The sequence below is a fragment of the Geotrypetes seraphini genome, chromosome 7 (genome assembly GCF_902459505.1).
Source record: "Geotrypetes seraphini chromosome 7, aGeoSer1.1, whole genome shotgun sequence".
In the NCBI taxonomy this organism is placed as follows: Eukaryota; Metazoa; Chordata; class Amphibia; order Gymnophiona; family Dermophiidae; genus Geotrypetes; species Geotrypetes seraphini.
Genome location: NC_047090.1, coordinates 18,474,379 through 18,498,995, shown reverse-complemented (window position 1 = coordinate 18,498,995; position 24,617 = coordinate 18,474,379). Strand labels below are relative to the sequence as shown.

Below are 24,617 nucleotides of genomic sequence, written 5' to 3'. Positions count from 1 at the left end.
ACGCAAACTTCCTGCTTTTCAGCATCATGCTTCTGATCTGTTTCAATTGAGAAAATAAATGGTTCGTTCCACTTACGACACATTTGAACTCACCTCCCGTGCAGCAGTAATGTCAGTAGCCATGAGACACCTGGCCTGGCTTCGTGTATCTGAGCTGGATATGAATCATCAAGATAGGCTTGCAAATGCTCCCTGTTTGGGAGATGAAATTTTTGGTCCCTCCATGGACACGGCTTCTCCCCATCAATGTCCTGCCTGTTCTAAGAATTTTTGGATAAGTGCGGCAGGTGCCGTGGGCTCTTTTTCAATCGCTCATCGACAAGACCTCAAAGTCATCAATCTCAAAGACGTCTACATCGAAATTGATGTTGGGGGAGTTCAGCAGTGTCGCAGGTCATTATGGCATCAAGTCCATTCTTGTCGACCTTCCAGCGACCATTATTGCGGCTCGCCTATCGTTCATCAAGGGTTGCATCTTACCCAGGTTACCAAGGCGAGCCGTGACACTAATGGTATCGGCAGAGAAGCCTTACGTACTGGTGTCTTTCTTCCAATGAGCTACTGGTTTTTACTACCGGTGTCGCAGGTCATTCTGGCATTGAGTCCATTAATGCTAACCACACGACCATTCCTCTAGTGCACATGTGTCAAACTTAAGGCCCGCAGGCCAAATCCGGCCTGCCTGGTCATTTTATGTGCCCACCAGTTTTACCTTGTGGCCGGCTCCCTCCTCCTCACAGCCATAATGTGCAAGGAGCCGCGTACAACGGTTCCTCGCACGTCCCACACCTCATCCAGAAGCAATCCCTCTGACGTTGCAACGTCGAGAGAAGGCTTCCGGTTCAGGTGTAGGATGCACAAGGAGCCACTGCACGTGGCTCTGTGCACATTACGGCTGTGAAGAGGAGGGAGCCAGCCACAAGATGATACCGGGGGGCATCAGACCACAGGCCGCATAAAACGACCAGGCGGGCTGCATAAAATGGCCAGGTTGGAACTGACTAGAAGGTTAGACACTCGCCGGAGGGAGGCACAGCATGGAGGGAGGGAGACAACAAAGGTAGGGGAAATGGTTTTATTTTCAAGTTTGAATTGTGTCAGTTTTGAGCATTTTAATTTCCTGTCTATCTTTTGCACTGCTCAGGAAGAAATACATTTGTTTCTTTTTCTCTGGGGGTTGTACTGCATGCAGAATCTTGAATCTTAGGGTGTCTTTTTTTTAATATATTAGTACTTTTAGTTTTTGGTCCTGTATTTGCATAGGGATTATCTGTGTTCTGGTAGGAATGAATGTTGAGAAGCATACAGTGTGTTTTGTGTTGTTTAATTTTATGGTTAACCATTACCATTATGTGTTAATAAGATTATATTGTGTGTGTATACATATGAAAAATGAATAGAAAAAATGGTGTTATAATTAGTATTATTATGGGGTGGGGTCTGGCCCGCGATTTAGCCCCTTAATGTGAGCAATTTTCGAGTGAAGGAGGGAATCTATCACGCAGCACGAAAGCAGAGGGATTACAAATGGAATAATTTGCGGGTGGACATTTACCAAGATGTGGCAGCTGCAACCTTGAGAAAGAGGAGAGATATGCAAACGGTGACCACCTATTTATGTAGAGAGGGCCTCCGATATCAGTGGCTCTATCCATTTGCCATGGCACTGATGGTGGGGAGCGCGACACGACGGGTTCGCACAGTGGTGGAGGCCAGGTCGGCACTGCAGGAACTTGGTGCTCCTAACCTTCCTGAAAGGGGACCTGCTGGAGAGCATGGAGAGGAGCGAGCTGGACCTTCTGACTGGCAGTGACAGACCAGAGGAGCGACGGCGCGGAGTACTGAGAGACGTGAGCCCCCTGGCCAACCCACTTGAGCAGTGTGCTGACCACGTTGGACTTAATTGTTGACCTGGATGGCACCCGCTGATGGAGGCTGTGGGGTCTTTCATGGGGAGGGGGGTGGTGGGTGTGTGGCTGGTAACTGTGTTTATGGACGGGTAGGTGGGTTGATTGGGGACTCTGTTCACTGGGGTCTCGGGCAGGGGCCCGATGTGATATGGAAGGAAGTGGCCTCCAGGGGCCTGCATGGGGGATCTGGGCAGTCAGTTGCTGTCTGTCCAGGGAGTTTATATTTGGAGGCTGTGCTGTTGCTGTGTGATGGCAGAGTGTTGATGGGAAGGGAGGGGGGTTCTGTTGGTACGGGATGTAGTGATGGGGATCTGGGAGGAGTGTATTGCATATCCTTAGTGTATTTCTTAGGAGTGGTGGGGGTGGTGGGGTTGCTTCTTCTTTAGGGGATCTTGAGATCTGTTTGGATGGTCTCGAGATACAGTTTTGGGATGGGAATGGGGGGAGGGGGAGGTTTGAGGGGGGGAAGTGGGGTTGGGAGGTGGGGTGGGGGTGAGCTGGTACTCTCTGCACAGACTTAGTACCGGATGGTCTGCTGATGCACAGGTGGGGCCTGGTCATGGGCTGAAGTGGCTGGGTCCTACTGGTACTGATGGTGGAGTATGTGGAGTGGTTAGTGATAGTGGATCCTGGTTAATTTTGTAACTTGAAATGTGGGAGGAATAAATTCCCCCATAAAGCGCTCAAAAATCTTGCCACACTTACAGTGCCAAAAGGCAGATGTGGCCTTTCTCCAAGAGACCCGTTTGACTGATCTTGAGCACGCGAGTGCGTGTGAGCGGTCCTTCGGGGTGGGGGTGCGGGTGCGAGTGCGTGCGAGCGGTCCTTCGGGGTGGGGGTGCGAGCGGCCTGCGGAGGGGGTGAATTGGACGTCGGGGGGGGGGGGGGAACTATGTAAAAAAAAAGTTGTAAAACGCGCTCACGCGTCTAACGCGCATGGTTATGCACGGTTTGTAAAATCGTGCATAACGCGCGCGTTATATGCGTGAAAATACGGTAAGTTAGATGGGATAAATGAGGGCCCATGGCTGTCCAGACCAGCATTAATTGAGCTGGAAAGTCAAAGGAGCAGGAAGAAATCTGGCTAGAAACAGAATGAGTATATAAAATTATTATTCTTCTGAGCTGCAGCTTTTCTTTACCATTGCCAGGTCTGTATGCTTGCAAAGGAGGCCAAAACAGTCCCTGTCTCATTTATGTAAGCTTTAACCATAAAATTTACATCTATTGGGATGTGAAGCTAGAAAGGATGGAATCCACCAACCTAGTAAAAATTCTGGAGACGAACCAAGCATACAGAGATCTCTTAAAGCAACTGAATGTGGGTAAGTCATTTCCTGCTTCTAATTCAACACGTTACAGAAGTAGGAATTGTAGTGGGAACTCTTGCATTCCCCAGATACACTTTTATGTAGAACAGATTTAAAAAAGACATCAGCCTATGACCATAATACTGTCTATCAATATATCTGAATGTTAATGTTAGTTGAAATGCATTGGTCTTCTACTTGAATAGTATGTTTGTTAACCTTTTTAAATGATTCCTAGCATCCTATTTGCTTTTTTGGCTGCCACCGCCACACATTGGGCAGCAGATTTCATCATATTGTCTATGGTGACACCCAGATCATTTTCTTGGGCGCTAATTCCCAAGATGGACCCTAGCTTCCGGTAACTGTGATTCAGGTTAATCTTCCCAACATACATCACTTTGCATTTGTCCACATTAAATTTCATCTACCATTTGGATGCCCAGTCTTCCAATTTCCTAAGGTCCACCTGCAATTTTTCACAATCTGCATGCGTTTTAACAACTTCGAACAGTTTAGTGTCATCTGCAAATTGAATCACCTCACTCGTCGTTCCAATTTCCAGATCATTTATAAATAAGTTAAATAACACTTGTCCCAGTACAGACCCCTGTGGCACTCCACTGTTTACTCTCCTCCATTGAGAAAAATTACCATTTAACCCTACCCTCTGTTTTCTATCTGATAAGCAATTCCTAATCCACAACTGAACTTTGCCACCTATCCCATGACACTTTAATTTTCTCAGGAGCCGCTCGTGAGGAACTTTATGAAAATCTTTTCTGAAAATCTAGATGCACTATATCAACTGGCACACCTTTATCCACATGTTTATTCACACCTTCAAAGAAGTCAAGCAAATTTGTGAGGGAAGATCTCCCTCGGCTGAACCCATGCGGACTCCATCTCATTAAATCATGTTTGTCTACGTGTTCCACAATTTTATTTTTTATAATTGTTTCTTTCATTTTGCCCGGCACGGAAGTAAGGCTTACCGGTCTGTAATTTCCCGGATCTTCCCTGTAGCCCTTTTTTAAAATCGGTATAACATTGGCTACCCTCTAATCTTCAAGTACTACAGACGATTTTAGCAACAGGTTACAGATCACTAACAGCAGGTCAGCAATTTCATGTTTGAGTTCTTTTAATATCCTGGGATATACACCATCCGGTCCTGGCAATTTATCACTTTTTAACTTGTCGATTTGGCTTTGTACATCTTCCAGATTCACTAAGATTTCTTTCAGTTCCTCCGCATCATCACCCTTGAAAACCATTTCCGGTTCAGATAGCTATCTTACATCTTCTTCCGTAAAGACCGAAGCAAAGAATTCATTCAGTCTTTCTGCTATGGCCTTATCCTCCCTGAGTGCCCCTTTCACTCCTTGGTCATCCAACGGTCCCACAGAGTCCCTCACAGGTTTTCTGCTTCTGATGTACCTAAAAAATTGCTATAAGTTTTTGCCTCTTTTGCAAGTTTCTCTTCATATTCTTTCTTAGCTGTCTTTATCAATGCTTTGCATCTAACTTACCAGTGCTTGTGTTTCTTCCTACTTTCTTCATTTGGATCGTTTTTCCATTCTTTAAAGGATGGTTTTTTGGCTCTAATAGCTCTTTCACTTCATCTTTTAACGACACCGGCTCTTGTTTCCTCTTCTTTCCATCTTTACTGATACGTGGAATGCATCTGGTCTTGGCTTCCACAACGGTATTTTTAAATAACATCCTTGCCTGGTTTATAGTCCTAACCTTTGCAACTGATCCTTTTAACTTATTTTTAACCATTTTCCTCATTTTATCATAGTCGCCCTTTCAAAAATTAAATGCCCCTACAGTAGATTTATTTTGCGACGTTACTCCCGGTATCAGCTCAAATTTGATCACGTTACGATCACTGTTTCCCAGCTGTCCCGACTCCCAACACAGTTAACTCCTGTACTATGTCTTGCATTCCACTAAGGACCAAATCTAAAATAGCACCCACTCTTGTCACTTCCCGGACCAGTTGCTCCAAGAAGCAGTCATTTATGACATCTAGGAATTTTTACCTCCCTAGCACTCCCTGATGTAACATTTAACCAGTCAATGTTGGTGTAATTGAAATCAGCACGTAACAAAGCTCATACTCTATAAACAAATATATCTATAGAACCCCCTACAATTCCATTCAGTACTGCCAAATAATCACTCACAGATAGAGGAAATACACCACACACTAAATTCAAAGCAGAAATAGAGGGAAAAGGAGCACAAGAGAACCAGAAGAGAAAAAGAAAGTGGAGCCTTCTCAGCATTTTTCACCAGCTGCTGCTGTCTTTCTTTATACCTGGCGCCATTGTGCAGTGATTGCACTAGCAGTGATAACTTTGAATATGGCTTTTGTATGACTCCTGAAGCAGCCTTGGATCCTGAAGCAGCTGTCGGATCCTGTAGTGAAGACACCATTTCAAGTTCTGCTGTCCCGCATGTGCATGTTTGTTTGGGGGATCATGGCACGAGAAGCATGAGATGACCGGCAGCTAAGTATCTGTTTTTTGCCATCTCATGTGCTGAGTTTAATCTGTGCCTGTTAGTGATTTTTGAACTTTCCCTGCATTTTTAAGACTTTTAGATGTTTCAATCTCCAACTGGGGGGTTTCTACCGATGATACTTGATTCAGTGAACATTTTGATTCAGAAAAACGGAGCCCATATGAGAGAAAGTGGAGTTTTTTTGAGCCCATGAAGCTGAACTGAAACTTTTTCTCCACTTTCTTTTTCTCTTCTGCTCCTTTTCCGTCTGTTTCTGCTTTGGATTTAGTGTGTGGTATATTTTTGCAGTGGTGTATTTCCTCTATCTGTGAGTGATTATTTGGCAGTACTGAGTGGAATTGTAGGGGGTTCTATAGATATATTTGTTTATAGAGTATGAGCTTTGTTACTTGCTGATTTTACATACTCTCCCTTATTAATTTGGTAATTGTCCATTTCTCCAACTTTCCTAATCTCTGAAAACATTTCTTCATCTGTCTGCTCATTTTGTCCCAGGGGAAGGTAGTATAACCCATCCTTTATATTCCTTCCCTTCACACATGGAGTTTCTATCCATAAGGATTCCACAATGCTATCTATGCCATGCAGAATGTTTATTTGATTTGATTCAATTCCCTCTTTAACATATAGCGCAACCCCCCCCCCCTTCCAATTTGATCTACTCTATCCTTGCGATATAATTTGTACTCAGGTAACACAGTGTCCCATTGATTGTCCTCCTTCCACCAGGTCTCCGAGATGCCTATTATATCTATCACATCATTCAGTACCATATACTCTAACTTTCCTATTTTATTTTTTAGGCTTCTAGCATTTGCATAAAGACACTTCAAATTGTGTTTTTTCCTTGCAACTACAGGCTGCTGAGAAGACAAGGAAAATTTGAGTCTTTTACTTTGCCTTCCTCTTAAACCCTCCTGGCTTTCTTTCACCATTATTGGAACCTCTCTGCTGGGACTCCCTAAATATCCTGTTTCAATAGTATCCTCCAAGGATACCTTACACCGAACCATCCGCTCCCGGGCGACTGTCGACTTTTCCCCACATCTCAATTTAAAAGCTGCTCTATCTCCTTTTTAAATGTTAGCGCCAGCAGCCTGGTTCCATCCTCGTTAAGGTGGAGTCCGTCCTTTCGGAACAAGCTAACTGTTAAAGGAAAGATTTATAAAATATAAAGAGTTTTACCTTATGTAAAATTGTCATTTCTTTAATAAGACATTAACTATTTTTTTCTGCGGCCCTCCAAGTACTTACAAATCCAAAATGTGGCCCTGCAAAGGGTTTGAGTTTGAGACCACTACCTTAATCCCACTGGGGATTAAGGGGATGTCATGCTTTAATCCTTCCTGTGGGCAGCTGCTTAACCAGATCACCTTCTGTAACCTGGATGTTCCAAATACCAGGTCTAAATAGGGTTGTCCTTCTTTTTTAGACATGGTCATTTCTTCCATTTTGGTAATTGCTGTTGGATGTTAGATTTCAGGCCTTTCCTAGTCCTGCTCAAAACACCCTTGCTATTTGAATGTCCTTATTTTGCCTTTGCAAAATTGGGATTTGGATGTTTTAAGCACATGAATGTTCATTTTGGCCTTTTGAGACATCCATGTGCATGTTTCCTACTTTGACTAGATATGAATTAGTAAAAGGAAAAAAGTGTTGCATTTGCAAAGCAACATGCTTTGATAAATAAAGACACACTGCTTTGTGAGATGAAGCCCACAGTTTTATCCAGCATACTTTGAGCAAGCCTCATCTCGGGACATAATCAAAGAGAGATTAGCCTTTTGCTGATCACACCACTAGCAAAAGAACAGGAATATGACAGTATCAGTCCCTGCAAATACAAAAGTGGGTGTATTTACTGTAGGTACTTGCTACTCTGGCAGTCTTAAGAGTTTTCTATTTAATTTAACATGGATGTTTCTCTTCTGCACAGACTCTTAAACCTTATTACAATTTGTACAAACAGCTTAGATCCCTTTAGGTTATGTATTGAAGTTTCATCCACAGTGTGCCATGAAAGAAAGCATGCTTTACTGAGGTCTGTGCTGACTTTGATGTAGCCTGTGGGGAAGAGTCTGGAAGATGAGTATTATAGATAATTGGGTTGTTTTGAAGCAGCCCAGTGCCTGGGATGCTGCTGCCTAATTACAGCAATAAAGACTGTAATTCTCTTCTTGCCAAGCAGGGTGCTTTCTTCAATCCAGTAAATGTTATTAATTCATAGAAAGGATAGCATCAGCAGAGGGGAACAGTGTATTAACCTAGTCAGAGAAGACAGACCAGACCTGTTTCCTCCATTGACATGGTTAATCCTGATATTTTAGTGCTGGGAGTGGCTTCAATTCTTATTTTATGTTTCATTTACATTAAAGGTATTGATGATATCTCTGTAGTCAGCGCTTTGCTGCACCAAACATTGTATTTTCCAGAGCGAGAAGAGCAAGACGCTTCTGCCTGAGGAAGAACCTTCAGTGCACACTATGACAGAAGATATAAAAACCTAAATTATTTTGAAAATAATGAATTTTTAGATCTCTGAGCAGATGTTTTGTATCAGTGTTAACATCTCTCTATTTATCAGAGATGTAAGAACTCCTGATCTGCAAATTAACCTGGGAAAACATGGACTACATGCAAAGATAGCCTTCTTGGGCTAGACTGGTGGCCTCCTTAAGCTGGTCTTGTGGCTCTGAGACCTGTTTGATTCCTGACTCAAGTCTTTTGTTACTAGGCTGAGAATACTGTAAACTCATAATCCAGTGGCAGAACTCTGGAAAGATCCCTGATGTATGGTTTCCCCTTCAGCCTAGGGCTATCACAATAACTAGGCTAATTAAGTCAGAACGGAATATAAAAGAAGTGAAAAAAAGGCCCAGGTTGTTGTGAATGAAGGCTCATGGTCCTAGATCCTAGTTCTGGTTCCAACTGAGCCATAAATCAAAAGAACTGGAACAAAAGCAAATTGGAACTTATTGGATGTATACTGACTGTCTTCACAAACTGGGCACTGGATGAAGCTTGGGAGTTTCAGTAGACTCGCACAGCACACATTTATATGGAAATTATTCACTACTGCTAAACTCCGACAAGATGAAACCTAATATTAAAAACTTCCAAAAACCCTCTCTAGCCTGATTTTTTAAGTTTGATATGTCAGTATACCAGACATTAAGAAATGAAAGCCAGCTATGAAGTGTTCAGTGAACTGAGACTAATTACCCCAATGTATTGGAGACAGAGCTTTATCTCTGCATGAGTTCGCATTTAATATAAGCTTTTGTAACCTGTTTATATGATTTTCTCTGTATTGCTGATTAGATTTCATGAAAGAACATAGGATGACTGTTCGCTGTAGCTCAGAAAGGACAAAACCTGTATGGCCTTTGTGAGGACTGATTTGTTAGTTTTGAAATATCTTATGTATCAAGCAGTGTAATAGCCATGTTTCCTGTGAATGTATGGATGTTTTGGGTTAAGATTTAATAAACATGAAAAAGAAGATAATAGAGAATAAACTCTGTTTTGGTAAATTGTTCCTGAACTTGGATATTCTTCGTGATTAGATTTTGTCTAAACTGCAGGGATACCTGTATGTGTCCTGATTCTTAAAATGTCTTTCATGTTATGGGGTTGCTTTCATAGTTTCCTAAATATGAAATGATGGAAAAATTATATAAAAGTGATATATATCTGTCCTTCCATGGTTGAATTACCTTAGCGGACAGGTGGTCTATACCCTAGTGGGCTAAGTGATGCCTGGAGCTGGGACTAGGGACCACCAGCAGCATGAACATGAAGGCCATGGTGCAGCTATGACTGAAAAAGCCAAAAACAGCAGTTAAAGCCCTTTGGATTCCTATCTCTCTTGGTACAGATTTCTACCAAAGGAAGGAAGTTGATGTGGAATGCAAAAGGGCCTTGAGCCATGCAACAGCTCAGTGGCTTTACTACACTCATTTTTGTTGCCACCAGAATCTTTCTGGCAAATGGGAAGGGGAGGAGTGGCGTACCTAGCATATGTAAAAACAACACTTTCAATGGGAGACTAATGTGGTCATAAGATGTTATAGTAGTACAAATTTTTACAGAAGCAATGAGAAACCAGTGCCAGCTCTTAGTTGCTCACAAAGAAGGAAAAACCCTCAGAAAAGGCCCTCCCACCGCCACAATGGTGGATGTAAAGGTGGTTAAGCGATAACCTCATAGGCAAAACCTTCATTCAGAAGTGAGCAATTGAGTAAAAAACTGTGCTTCACATAGATGCTGAATTATAGATAGAGGAAAAAACCACTTATCTTAAGGCTGATCGGCACACCGACGGAGGCCAGCGTTTCACCGACAGGCTACATCAGCATATGTGACACCCGGGGCCCATCATTTTTTTACCCCCCACCATCTATATGAAAAATATGATTTGTAGTAACAATCCACATATCGCACAACAAGAGTGTACCTAGGAAAAGGCAGCATCTTAAACATTGCAGTGAGCACTAGAACACCAACACATACATTATAAAACTAAACAAGCCAGATCCCACACAGTCAATTCATCCTGCACAGTCAATGCCAACTGAAAACTATGTCCTTTTCATACACACAGAACAGAGATACACCCTCGCCCAATATGGAATAATCACAAACTAAAAATAGAAATATGTAGACAAAAGTTAAACTGAACCGCCAAGAAACCATACTCTGCATACAATGCAACACCACAAAAACAGTGACACATGTCCCCTAATACTGTGCAAAATATAAAGACAGTAGATGTAAATTTGAAAAAACTGATACATAGCAACCACCACTTTACAAATTAACAAATAAATGCCAAGGGAGGTTTGTCGGACCAGGGCTGTTGTCGATCGGTCGGGGAAGTGCCACAAAAGTAAGGGGACCTGGCCGGCTGTGCTGCACCCGGGGCGGTAGAGAAGGGGGGGGGAGAAGGACGCTGAAAGGCCATGGTGAAGACAGGAGGGGGGGGGAAAGGACTCTGAAAGCACTTGAAGACAGAGGAGGGAGAAGGACGCTGAAAGCACATGGGGGAATACAAAGGGGTGGAGAAGGACGCTGAAAGGCCATGGGAAGGGCGGGGGGGGAGAAGGACTCTGAAAGCACTTGTGGAAGACAGAGGGGGGAGAAGGATGCTGAAAGCACATGGGGAAGACAAAGGGGTGGAGAAGGACGCTGAAAGGCCATGGGGAAGACAGAGAGGGAGAAGGACGCTGAAAGGACATGGGGAAGATGGGGGGGAGAAGGACATTGAAAGGAAATGAGGAAGAGAGAGTAGGGAGAAGACGCTGGCAGGGAAGAAGACAGATGCCAGACTATGGGGGGAGCGGAGAGAAGAAGATGGGTGCCAGACCAATTTGGAAGGGGGAAGAAAGGGAGAGGCACAGTAACAGAGCAAATGGAAGATGCAGAAGGAAGAGAGACAGTGGATGGAAGGAATTGAATGAGAACATGAGGAAAGCAGAAACCAGGCAACAAAGGTAGGAAAATAATTCTATTTCTTTTTTTTTTTTTTTTTGCTTCAGGATAAAGTAGTATATTAGTTGTGTTGATAAAAATTTATAAACATTAGAGGCTCTGGTAGAAACCCGTTTACAAAGTATGTATTCTTCCCAATTAATATTTTCAAATTAATAAAGTCTTTTTGCTTATTTGTAAATGGGTTTCTACCAGAGCCTTTAATTCAGTAGCATAATTAAATGAAATAACTATTTCTGAAGTTTATAGGGACGGGCGGGGACGGAGGGGATTCCTCACGGGGACGGGTGGGGACGGGTGGGATTCCTTGCGGGGATGGGTGGGACTTTGGCGGGGACGGGTGGGATTTCTGTCCCCGCGCAACTCTCTACCCTAAAGCTAATTTATCTCACGTTTTGGACATGTCCTTTGATACCCCAATTTTGGAATGTTGTTTTTCCTAAAGTTGAGCAAATGTGGGGAATTGATTGGCATTGCAATAGTTATAATATATTTTGGATTTTTGATATGTTAAGCATCCTATTCCAAGAGGCCTAAAAGGCTTTCTTCAAAGAACAATCTTATCAGGTTTGAAAGTCATACTTTATCTTTGGATTGGACCTTTAAGACCAACATATAGTCATTGGTGTTCTAGAATGTTACACATTTTAACAATGGAAAGTATGCAATTATCAGAATGGGACACAATTTTTTACTATTTGGCAACCTTATTTAGATACATTAACACCACACACTCGCAGTCACATGTTATTTAATATTTAATTACAGTTCTAAAATGGGGGAAAAGGGGAGGGAATTGGATATATTTGCTTTTAGCGATAATGTTTATTATTTATTAACTCTGTAAATTTTGGTTTTCTTCTTGTATTTGAAATGATTTTTTACTATTTTGTTTGTATTTGAAATTTAATAAATATGATTTACATTAAAGCAACAAAAATCTTTCTACCTTTTGTCATTTCTGCTTTAATCATCTCTTTGCTCTCTTCTTTCTATACAGTGTTTGTCCTCTCTCCCTTCCATGCAAATTCTGCCCTCTCTTTGCCCCTTCCACCCAGCTTCTGCCCTCTCTACCCCTTCCATCTACTGCCCACACTCTCTCTGCTCCTTCCATCTACTGTCCACCCTTTCTCTCTTCCATATGGCATCTTCCCTCTTTCAATGTCCCTTCAATAAACTGTATATCCTGTGTCTCTTCTCTCCTTTGCACATGATTCATTTCAGCTTCACCCCCTCTTCATTTTTCTGTCTCCACCCCCTCCCCTATACTTTGGCATCTCTCTCTTTCTCTTCTCTTCTCCTTTCCTTCCTTTCTTCCCACTCCACACCATGGTCTGGTATCTCTATCTCCTTCCCTTCCCCTATGCCATGGCATCTCTTCCTCCCCCTCCATGTTCTAGTATCTCCTTTCTCAGTGGAGGACTTAGAATCTACAGTTTAAGGGACTTTCCTAAGGAGCAGCAGTAGGATATGAACCCTGCTTCTTGGTTTGGGTCAGATGCACAAAGCCTCCCATGCTGGGAACGTTGCATTTAGACTGGTTACCAGCATGGGAGGCTCTGTGCGTCTGACCCAAACCAAGAAGCAGGGTTCAGATCCCACTGCTGCTCCTTAGGAAAGTCCCTTAAACTATAGATTCCTGCGAGACTTGAAAAACCATGAGACTTTTCAAACTTCCTGCACCATAGGACTCAAGCTGGTGGAGAGCCTTATCCCTAACTCAAGCTGGTGGAGAGCCAAGGCAAGAGAATCCATTTCCGAAGCATAAGGAGGGAAATTATTTGTGGTGAAAGCCTGAGCGCCAGAGTGCAATTTAAAGGTACCATGGTGGCCTGGGATTTGTTGAGCTTTGGTTTAGAATATACAATAGTATATTAAAAATAAGTGTGTCAAATTGTACATGGATATGCAGAAAGCAGCATGCTCAGTACGGGTCATTCATAACATAACTTTTATTAACAATCCAGCCAAGAAGGGGACATTGGTGAAGACAGTGGTATTGTAAAAGTTATTTAATTTGTACAAAGAGGAAACTGTAGAAATTACAGCACTTGGAGTTGACAGCTCAAAAAATAAATTCTAAGCTTAAGGCTTTCATTATATCTGCAGCTGTGGAAAAGAAGCAAAGAGATTATTAATGTGTCCCAAACCTTATGATGCGAGGTAAGTATCAAGAGGCATCTCTAGCAGGAGAAAAAAAAATCATCTTGTTTATGAATGGAGAGGTATCTGAAAAGCATTCTCACCCCTATTCTGATTGTACATTTTGTGTGAACATCAGTGGCTCGTCAACATTTGGGTGGCAGGTAATAATAACATGATAGAAGGATGACATATAGATAGGGACAAATATTCTAAATAAAATTTGTGGTTTTCCTAATTACATTAAATAAAGTACAGAAATAACTTGTAAAAGGGGTAAAGGATATTCCGCTCTGCTGGTAAATAAATAAATTTCAAACAATACAATTGCAATGGTGAAGTACCTACTATACAGAATGTTGGGGATTATCAGGAAAGGAATGGAAAACAAAGATGACAATGTTAGACAGGTACAAGATCCTTTATTCGAAATCCCTGGGACCACATATATTTTGTTTTTTGAATTTTTCAGTTTTCAGAATGGTAATGTTGTCAGATAAAGATAAGACTATAAGACCACAAAATTGCCACCAAACTTATTAAATTTCAAAATAAGGCAAACAAATACTTCAAATACAAACTTGTTCACCAAAGAGCCTTCAGTCTGTCATATGCCTGCCTCAAATTTTCATTTAAGACAGATATAAAATAAAATATATTGTAGGAGTGCAATTTTCCTACACTGATAACAGCTGATGAACGAGCGCCATGTTGTTTATGGAAAGAGTGTGCACGACTGAGGAAAGAATCACACTGTTCACAAAGAACACCTTTTACAAAGTCACTACCACAGCGTTGCTAGAGAAAGAGTCACAAACATTAAGAACATAAGAATAGCCGTACTGGGTCAGACCAATGGTCCATCAAGCCCAGCAGCCCGTTCTCACGGTAGCCAATCCAGGTCACTAGTACCTGGCAAAAACCTAAGGTGTATCAATATTCCATGCTACCGATACAGGGCAAGCAGTGGCTTCCCTCGTGTCTTTCTCAATAACAGACTATGGACATTAAATACTTAAAGCACTTCAAACACAAACTTGTTCCAAATGTGTAGTCTATAGTCATACATTATCTTTCTTACCAAAAAGGTCTAACATGCATCATTTTCTGTCTGTATTTGGCTATCTTACGATGGTGCAGGAACAGTGGAGTCTTTTTAAAGACTTCTTCCAGTGTCATCTGTCTAATTAACAAAGGTTTCTGTTTCAATAGTCTTTCTGTGATCGAGTACACTGCCATAATCTCATGCTCACTGATAAATGCATATTGTTCCATGCCAGTAATTAACTATAGGAATTTTTTCTCTAGTGTTCAGAAGGTCTTCATCATCACTACTATCCTCATACATTTCTTTAGCACCATTTCAGCAATCTCACCATCACTGAAGGAATACACAACAGGTACATCTGTGTCAATATTCAGCACTTCAATAATAATAATAATTTTATTCTTATAAACTGCCAAAAGCCATATAAGTTCGAGGCGGTTTACAGCAAGAGGCGCTGGACAATCAGCGAAGTGGTTACAATCAAAGTCAGCAATACAATCTTACATAATAAAGAATATGAAAGCTAAAAGGTTCATAGGGTTACAGGATTGAATAAGCAGTGCTGAGTAGATTCTTAGTTAACAAATCAATTGAACAGACTTGTTTTTAATAGTTTTCTAAAATTGAAGTAGGATGAAGAGCGCGCAAAAACGTTACTAAGCCTGTTCCATTTGCCTGCCTGGAAGGCAAGAGTTCTGTCCAAGAATCTTTTGTAGTGGCAGGCTTTTATTGTCGGATAGGTCAACAGATGAATTCTTCGTGTGGGCCTAAGATAACCAGCCAGATTGAAGTGGGAAACCAGGTAAGTGGGGGCCAGACCAGATATTGATTTATAACATAGACAAGCGAACTTAAACAGGATTCGCGCCTCTAAGGGCAGCCAATGGAGTCTTTGATAGTAGGGGCTTATGTATTCCCATTTTTTCAGCCTAAAGATTAGTCGAACTGCCGAATTTTGAATGACTCTGAGTCTTAGCATGGCTTTTTTGAAGGAACCCAAGTAAATAATGTTGCAATAATCGAGCAAGCTCAGGATGGAAGATTGAACCAGTAAGCGGAAGGATGATGCATCAAAGTATTTTCTGATGGTTCTGAGTTTCCATAGAACCGAAAAGCAATTTTTAACTCTGCATTTAGAGTGAGGTGGCTCCCAGGATTTTAATGGAGTGGTCAATAGGGAAGGCCTGACCATTCCAGGAGATTGAAGAGTCTTTGATTTTGTCGTTAGGGCTTGCCAGGAAAAATTTAGTTTTGTCGGTGTTGAGCTTCAATTTGAATTCGGTATCCATCGTTCAATTTCATTTAGAATGGATGATAGATGAATCTTTGTCTTGGAGGTCAGAGAAGTAAGGGGAATAACAATGATGATATCGTCAACAAAGATATAAAATTTAACCTTTAAGCTTTGTAGTAGGTTCCCCAATGAGGCAAGGTAGATGTTGAACAGTGTGGGGGAAAAAGGAGAGCCCTGCGGGACTCCGCAAGACTTAACCCAACTAAAGGATATTTTATTGTCACTGTAGACTTGATATGACCGTTTGCTCAGAAATCCCCGAAACCATTTTAATACGTTACCTGAAAGACCAATTGACTCCAGACATGCAATCAGAATAGCATGGTCAACTAGATCGAAGGCAGTACTTAGGTCTAGTTGCAGAATAAGAGCACTTGTACCCTGACTGAATAAGGTATGGAGGAAGTCTAGAAGTGATGCCATGACAGTTTCGGTGCTGAATCCGGAACGAAAACCAGACTAATAGTCCTGCAGTATGCTAAATTTGTCCAGATACATTACTAGATCCTGGTTGACCAGTCCTTCCATTAGCTTGACGAATAGGGGAGTGCTCGCAATTGATCTGTAATTAGATGTCAGTTTGGTAGATTCTCTAGGGTTTTTTACGATTGGGGTGATCAAAATCTGGCCTAGATCCTCAGGGAAAGTACCGGCTAGTAAGAGAGAAGAGAACCAGTTGTATAACTTGGCTTTGAAAGAGATTGGAGCGACTTTCATAATGTTTGGGGGCAGCAGTCTAATCTGCCTTAGAAAGTGGCATATTTCATGTAATGTTTGGAGAATTGCTGCCAGGATGGTTTAGTGAAGTTATTCCAGGCCATATCTACCCTGTGTTGGGCAACCGGGTAGTTCAAAAGGTTGGTTGAGGAGCCCGCTAGTTTGGATCTCAAATTGATGATTTTGTTGTTGAAAAATTCAGCCAGATCATCTGCAGAAGGTGGGGAATCAAGGGTAGGACAGGATAAGACCTGTATGTCATAGAGATTGTTGACTAATTCAAAGAGATTTCTACTATTGGTGTTCGGCAATCCAATTTTTTGAGCATAAAAGTTAGAGCGTTTCTTTATTATTAGTTTTTTGTATTCGTTTAATTTTAGTCTCCAATTTGACCTCCCCACACTGTCCCCTGATTTCAACCATTGCCTTTCGAGTTTCCATAACACCCGTTTCATATTTCCTAACTCGGTATCATACCAGCCATCCAGATTCTTGTTTCTTATTTTTCTTAGTTTAGTGGGGGCCATTTTGTTTAATATTTGTGTACTCATGTTGGTCCAGGAGTCTGCCGAGAAGGAGTCTGAGTCTGGGCTAGAAGATAAGTCATAGTGTGACCAGAATTCTATTGGGTTCACCATACCTCTGCTAGCAATCATTTTTTTGGGTCTTTTTGTCACCTTGGGTTTGGATGGGAAGCATCTTTCTTGCCAGTAGAAATTGAAACTGCATAAACGGTGGTCTTACCATAGCGAGTCGGTCCATATGGCTTTGTTCCAGTAGATCTTGGGATTGGCTGGTTCTTTGGTGGAAAAAGTGACAAGAGCTAGCTGGTGGCCTTTTTGGTGGGTCTTTTCTGGAGGCGGCACAAAGAAATCTAGTGAAGAAATGAAGAAAATTAGATCTCTGGAGTCACCCTGTTCTGTCTGCTCTAGGTGAATGTTTGGATCGCCAGTAGGTTGTGTGGGCCTAGTGTAGAATTTGTGAGGAGGAATTCGTAGAAAATGTCTTTGGCTGCTGGCCATTTCTTAGGAGGAATGTAGAATAAGGTGATTATTAGAGCGTCTTCTAACTGATCTGACCAGAGTTTACAGGACATGATTTCGAGGTCTGCTGAGGAGTTTGAGGCTAGGATTGTGGACTTGAAAGATTCTTTTAGGATGATGTCTAATCCTCCCCCTTTGTCTCTGCTTCTAGGTAGAGATAAAATTTTAAATCCAGGAGGCAGACAGTCGCGTATAATAATGTCGTTATCTGTGACCAACCAAGTTTCCGTTAGAAGAACAAAATCGGGGTTGGCTTCTTCCAGCCAGTCTTTGACCAGCTGTGACTTATTCCTAATTGAATGTATGTTTAAGTAGAAACCGTGAAGAGTGTGATGATAAGGAGCGTTGGTGGTTACAGAATAGGTAATCTTTCTCAGTTTCCGCTGTCTTTTACAGTAGGGTCTGCTAGGTTTTTGTGAGGGTACGACTGGGATTAGGAAGGGACCCCATTCAGAGCAGACGTATAGAGAAGGATTGTCAGTTCTAAGATGGTCTGAGTTGGCTGGGCGAGATCTTATGAGTACTGGGATAGGGATAGCAAAAAATGCAGCAACTGACCTGCTTTTGTAGCAGATCCAATAGACCATGAGGGCCCAAATCAAACAATTAGTTAAGAGAGCCATCTTATATAGAGTGGTCCAAGAGACTGAAAGGCTTGAGAGAGGAGCTAGTACAGTGGTTCCCAACCCTGTCCTGGAGGAACACCAGGCCAATTGGGTTTTCAGGCTAGCCCTAATGAATATGCATGAAGCAAATTTGCATGCCTATCACTTCCATCATATGCAAATCTCTCTCATGCATATTCATTAGGGCTAGCCTGAAAACCCGATTGGCCTGGTGTTCCTCCAGGACAGGGTTGGGAATCACTGAGCTAGTAGCTTAAATCATGCAGGAAATGGGTAGGAATTGACTGGAGTAATCATGCAGAGGATAGATATCATCAGTGTTTTATCACTGACTTGGAAACCTTCAAAGTCTTTGATGGCTTTGGCCATCAACAATGTTCAATGAAAATGAACCTGTAGAGCAGGGATAGGGAACTCCGGTCTTCGAGAGCCGTATTCCAGTAGGGTTTTCAGGATTTCCTCAATGAATATGCATGAGATCTATTTGCATGCACTGCTTTCAATGCATATTCATTGGGGAAATTCTGAAAACCCAACTGGAATACGGCTCTCGAGGACCGGAGTTCCCTACCCCTGCTCTACAGGTTCATTTTCATTGAACATTGTTGATGGCCAAAGCTTATGCCATGCTTTTTGTAATGGTGTTCTAGTTACATCTTTCCAGGTATTGACAAGTGCATAAATAACATTCTTAAGAATGTCACATGCCTGAGAATGTCAAATACAGTTTTCTAAATTGCATGCTTGATGCAATTAACAGGTTAATTGCATCAAGCATGCAATTTAGAAAACTGTCCTTATACTTGGCCTTCATGGAATGTAAATTTTCTTGGTCACAATATTGTAGTAAGCATATCACATTGCGTGGGAGGTAAATGACAGAAACATTATTTTTCACAAGACATTCTTGAGGTGGATGTGCAGAACAGTTGCCCAGAGCCAATAAAGCTTCACAGTTCTCTTCCAGTTCAGTTCTCTACAATGCACTCTTGCTGCTGGCAGAAAGTGATTATAGAACCAATCACTAAGGGCTCCTTTTACTAAGGTGCGCTAGCGTAACCCTGCACTACGCGGCAAGAACTAATGCCAGCTCAATGCTGACATCCCAGGACAAGCAGGCAGCCTAGTCTCACATATGGGTGACATCATCGACGGAACCCAGATGCGGAAGCCTCGCAAGCAGACTTGCTTGTAGAAACTAGAAGTTTCGAGTCAGCCGCACCGCATAGGGCACCAGCGTAGGGCGCGTCTCCTCAGTTCTCAGTCTTCCGCGGAGCTGAGAAATCCATCTTTGACTCTCTGCATCCAACTTTTTCAACTTCATGCCTTCTCTCACCGCGGTTTGTTATTTTCTTCATGAATCGCTGTTTTTTACTTTATTTTTAGTAAAAAAATATATATATATTATTTTTTCTATTCGGCTGCCGGGGCAGGCCGCTCAGCCGCAGCCCAGGGGCTTCGACCTTGCAGCGGCTATTTTTCCTTCTATGTCCCGGCCAGTGTCAGCATGCGATTTCTCTCACGGACCCACACAGCAGGTGCCTCAAGTGCCTTGGGCCACAACATCATCCAAAGTCATGCGAACGCTGTGCTACTCTTCAACCTCGAGCCCTTAAACATCGTCTACTTTCAATGGAGAAGCTCTTCCAGATGGATTTGACCACTTCCTCGACTCCAAAGCCAACCTTCGTCTTGCCTTCGACCGAGGGCCCTCCTGCCTCCACTGCTTCGACCTCGAACCTCATCAGACCTTCCTCGTTTGCAGCGGCTCTTTCTTCGACGATGTCTACTGTATCTTCCCCTGTATCCTCAGGTCAGATAGCCCAGCAGACAGTTCCACCGATAGCCCAGCACATTTCCACTGCTGTGGCGGATCCATCCTTGCCAGCTTCTTTCCAGACCATATTAGAGCAGTAATTTGTTCAGTTCCTCACCAAAATGGGACCGAAGCTAGCTACTCTAATCCAACCTGGGCATTCTGCAGACTCCTCTTCCTATGCCTCAGTCTGAGTCTACACACTCGACGCAGGGAGCAGAGTCTTTGCGAGTGTCTGGTCTGGCATCTAAGCACGTGAAGCAAGGAGCAGATTCTTTGCAAGTGCATCGGCAGGCATCCTCACACTCCATGCAAGGAGTAGAGTCTTTGGGAGTGTATCGAGGTTCCTCCATCAAACCTCTGGAGCTTCGATCCACAGCCTCCAGTCCTGGACAAAACTGAGGAGAACTGGAAAGAGCACAGGAAGTATCAAAAAGAATGTCACCGTGTAGTTCGAAAGACAAAAGATAGTATGAAGAGAGGCTAGCAAGGGAAGCATGAAATTTCAAACCGTTCTTTAGATGTGTTAAGGGGAAGCAGCCGGCTAGGGAGGAGGTGGAACCGCTGGACGACGGAGACAGGAAGGGAGTGGTGAAGGAGGAGAAAGAAGTGGCAGAAAGACTTAACATGTTCTTTTCATCTGTATTTACAAATGAAGACACAACCAACATACCGGAACCTGAGCAAATCTTCAATGGAGATCAAGCAGAAAAATTAACATCTATGGTAGTGAGCCTTGACGACGTATGCAGGCAGATAGAAAAATTAAAAACAGACAAATCCCCGGGTCTGGACGGAATCCATCCAAGGGTTCTGAAGGAACTAAAGGAGGAAATAGCGGAACTACTGCAGCAAATTTGCAATCTATCCCTGAAAACAGGCGTGATCCCGGAGGATTAGAAGATAGCCAATGCTACACCCATCTTTAAAAAGGGATCAAGAGGTGACCCGGGAAACTAAAGACCGGTGAGTCTGACCTCGCTCCCGGGGAAAATGGCGGAAGCATTGATAAAAGATAACATCGATGAACATTTTGAAAGAAACAAACTTCTGATAACCAGCCAGCATGGATTCTGCAAGGGGAGATCATGCCTAACGAACTTATTGCACTTCTTCGAAGGAATTAACAAACGGATGGACAGAGGAGACCCCATAGACATCATATACCTAGACTTCCAAAAAGCCTTTGACAAGGTACCCCATGAATGCCTACTTCGGAAACTGAAGAACTATGGGGTGGAAGGAGACATACATAGATAGATCAGAAATTGGTTGGCGGGTAGGAAACAGAGGGTAGGAGTGAAGGGCCATTACTCAGACTGGAGAAGGGTTACGAGTGGTGTTCCGCAGGGCTCAGTGCTCGGACTGCTGCTATTTAATATATTTATAAATGATCTAGAAACAGGGACGAAGTGTGAGATAATAAAATTTGTGGATGACACCAAACTATTTAGTGGAGCTCGGACCAAAGAGGACTGCAAAGAATTACAAAGGGACTTGAACAAACTAGGGGAATGGGCGACGAGATGGCAGATGAAGTTCAACGTTGAGAAATGTAAAGTACTACATGTGGGAAGCAGAAACCCGAGGTACAGCTTTACGATGGGAGGGATGTTATTGAATGAGAGTACCTAAGAAAGGGACTTGGGGGTAATGGTGGACATGACAATGAAGCCGACGGCACAGTGCGCAGCGGCCGCCAAGAGAGCAAACAGAAGGCTAGGTATAATCAAGAAGAATATTACAACCAGAACGAAAGAAGTTATCCTGCCATTGTATCAGGCGATGGTGCGTCAGTATCTGGAGTACTGCGTCCAATATTGGTCGCCATACCTTAAGAAGGATATGGCGTTACTCGAGAGGGTTCAGAGGAGAGCGACACATCTGATAAAAGATATGGAAAACCTCTCATATGCTGAGAGATTGGAGAAACTGGGACTCTTTTCCCTGGAGAAGAGGCGACTTAGAGGGGATATGATAGAGACTTACAAGATCATGAAGGGCATAGAGAGAATGGAGAGGGACAGATTCTTCAAACTTTCGAAAAATAAAAGAACAAGAGGACATTCGGAAAAGTTAAAAGGGGAGATTCAAAACGAATGCTAGGAAATTTTTCTTTACCCAACGTGTGGTGGACACCTGGAATGGGCTTCCAGAGGGCATAATAGAGCAAAGTATGGTACTGGGGTTCAAGAAAGGATTGGACAATTTCCTGTTGGAAAATGGGATAGAGGGGTATAGATAGAGGATTACTGCACAGGTCCTGGACCTGTTGGGCCGCCGCGTGAGCGGACTGCTGGCACAATGGACCTCAGGTTTGACCCAGCGGAGGCATTGCTTATGTTCTTATGTTCTCTCCATTCTTTGGTGGCATCGGCTGCTTCCCTCTCCGGGGCAAAGTCTCCTCGATCTTCGAGATCTGCTTCCAAGTACCGTTCTCACCGACGATCGAGACCTTCATCGAGGCATCCTTCCAGGCATAGTTCTTCTAAGGAGCGTCTTTCTTCAACTAAGCCTCGATCTACACCTACTTCTACTAGACCACTGACTTCTCGTTCGAGGTCTCCATTTCCACACCTCGAAGACTCAGTGATTTCAATTGCCTCATCCAAGTCTCCCTATTCTTTTGATGCCTTTTTTCCAGCTGAAGCTTCATCTTCGACCCAGGCTGCCTCAACGACCTCGAGTCCTTCTCGAGGCAACTGGATCAGCTATGTTTCTCCTCTTTTCTTCGTCAGATGGCTGTGAACTTTGATCTTCAATTGGACGTTGGTTCCAGATACTCTAAGGAGTATCTCGAAGTCATGCATCTTCCTCAACCTCCAGCAGAGTCACTTAAGCTTCCTATTCACAAGCTTTTGTCTCAAACTTTTACCAGATGCCTGGAGACTCCTTATGTAATTCCAGCTGTTCCAGGCAAATTAGACTCCAGTTATAAAACTCTCCATTGTAAGTGCTTTGAGAATTCACAGTTATCTCACCAATCCCTACTTGTGGAGTCTTCCTTAAAAAGATCCCATCCTTCCAAGGTTTATGCTACTGTTCCTCCTGGAAGAGAAGGGAAAACTATGGACAAATTTGGACATCGCATCTATCAAATTACAATTTCCATTTTGTAACTTATTTTGAGTTCCTCATTGCTCTTTTGCCTAAATTTCTTACTTATTTAGATACTCAAAAGCACTTTGAATTTCAAGAAATCATCGCTTCTCTCTCACAACTCAGATTACATCTACTTCAGTCTTCATATGATGTCTTTGAGTTGTCTGCCCGGGCGGCTGCTTGTTCTGTAGCAATGTGCCGCCTTGCCTGGCTTCGTACCATTGACATGGATCCTAATCTTCAGGACTGCTTAGCTAATATTCCTTGTGCAAGCAATGACCTCTTCGATGAATCTATCGAGGCAGCCACCAAGAAAATGCCTGAACATGAAAAATCCTTTGCTTCTATTGTCAGACCTAAGCCAAAGCCAGCTCCTGCCAAGCCTACACGTCCTCCTCATATTTACCAGAGGCATTTTACTCCGAAGACGGTTCTTTACACTCGGCCACCTCCTAAGAAACAGCAGAATCATAAGCAACAGAAATCTCAACCTTCTGCTGCATCTAAGGCTACCCAGCCTTTTTGACTGTTTAAAACAGAGCATAACCTCCACCGTTCTGTCTCTGACTTATCTTCCCCCTATAGGAGGTCGTCTCCATCATTTTTACCACCGAGGACAGACAATTACATCCGACCTCTGGGTGCTGTCCATCATCAGGGAAGGATACTCTCTTCATTTCACTCAGGTTCCACCAGAGCTTCCTCCAAGAGAGTATCCTTCCAGTCCATCCCAGACCGCCCTTCTTCTTCAGCAAGCTCAAGCTCTGCTTCGTCTCCATGCCATCGAACCAGTTCCTTTGGAACAGCAGTACTCCCATTACTTCCTTGTTCCGAAGAAGACGGACGATCTGCGACCCATTCTGGATCTCAGGGCGCTCAACAAATTTTTAGTCAAAGAAAAATTTTGAATTTTGTCCCTAGCATCCTTTTATCCCCTTCTAGATCAGAACGACTGGTTATGCTCTCTGGATCTCAAGGAGGCCTACACTCAAATTCCCATTCATCCGGCCTCCCGTCAATATCTCAGATTTCGGGTGGGGAATCTGCATTATCAATACAGAGTGCTGCCCTTTGGCCTGGCTTCATCTCCCACTAACGCTTGCATATGATTCATTTATTGACTATGGAAATTATGCAATTGTCTGAGTGGGAAACTAAACAAGGAAGGTTGTTGCTTACAATTTTTGGACAGATTAACTCCTTATGCCTGTAGTCATGTATTCCTTTGTCATTCTTAATATATTTATTGATTATTTTTTGTAATGCAGTCTGAGATGGATGAGTTGGGAGGGTGGGTGGGTTAGTTTATTGTATAATTGTTTTATTAATTGTGTTGATTTTGAGATTTGTTTTTATTCCTTTTATTCTTTTGTTGAAATGTAATTTTATCTTTGTAAAATTAATAAAAATGGAAAAAAAGACTGCCATGGAGATTAGTGGATACAATGAGCTCAATTACTTCATTTTCTTAATAGCTGATTTCACTCAGTAGAAAAATTCTAAGAGAGTAATTTTTTAAGGTGGCACTTACATAGGCACTATTTGATAAAGACACATAGATGCTAATGTGTCTTTATAAAATACTAC

The 24,617-nt window shown here is 42.7% G+C and overlaps 1 protein-coding gene across 10 annotated transcripts in view; it reads left to right on the top strand.

Annotated features, from left to right (window-relative positions):
* The window catches only part of ITFG2 (integrin alpha FG-GAP repeat containing 2), a 131,024-nt gene extending 121,728 nt beyond the window's left edge, over positions 1-9,296 (top strand). For 9 of the 10 annotated variants that reach the window (XM_033951949.1, XM_033951945.1, XM_033951948.1 and 6 more), the window contains 2 exons: positions 3,062-3,235; positions 8,128-9,296. In XM_033951949.1, coding sequence (XP_033807840.1) covers positions 3,062-3,235; positions 8,128-8,213 — 260 coding nt within the window. In that variant the 3' untranslated portion in view covers positions 8,214-9,296. The remainder of the gene's footprint in view (positions 1-3,061; positions 3,236-8,127) is intronic. The other variant, XM_033951952.1, reaches the window with a different exon arrangement.
* Positions 9,297-24,617: the final 15,321 nt, after the last annotated feature.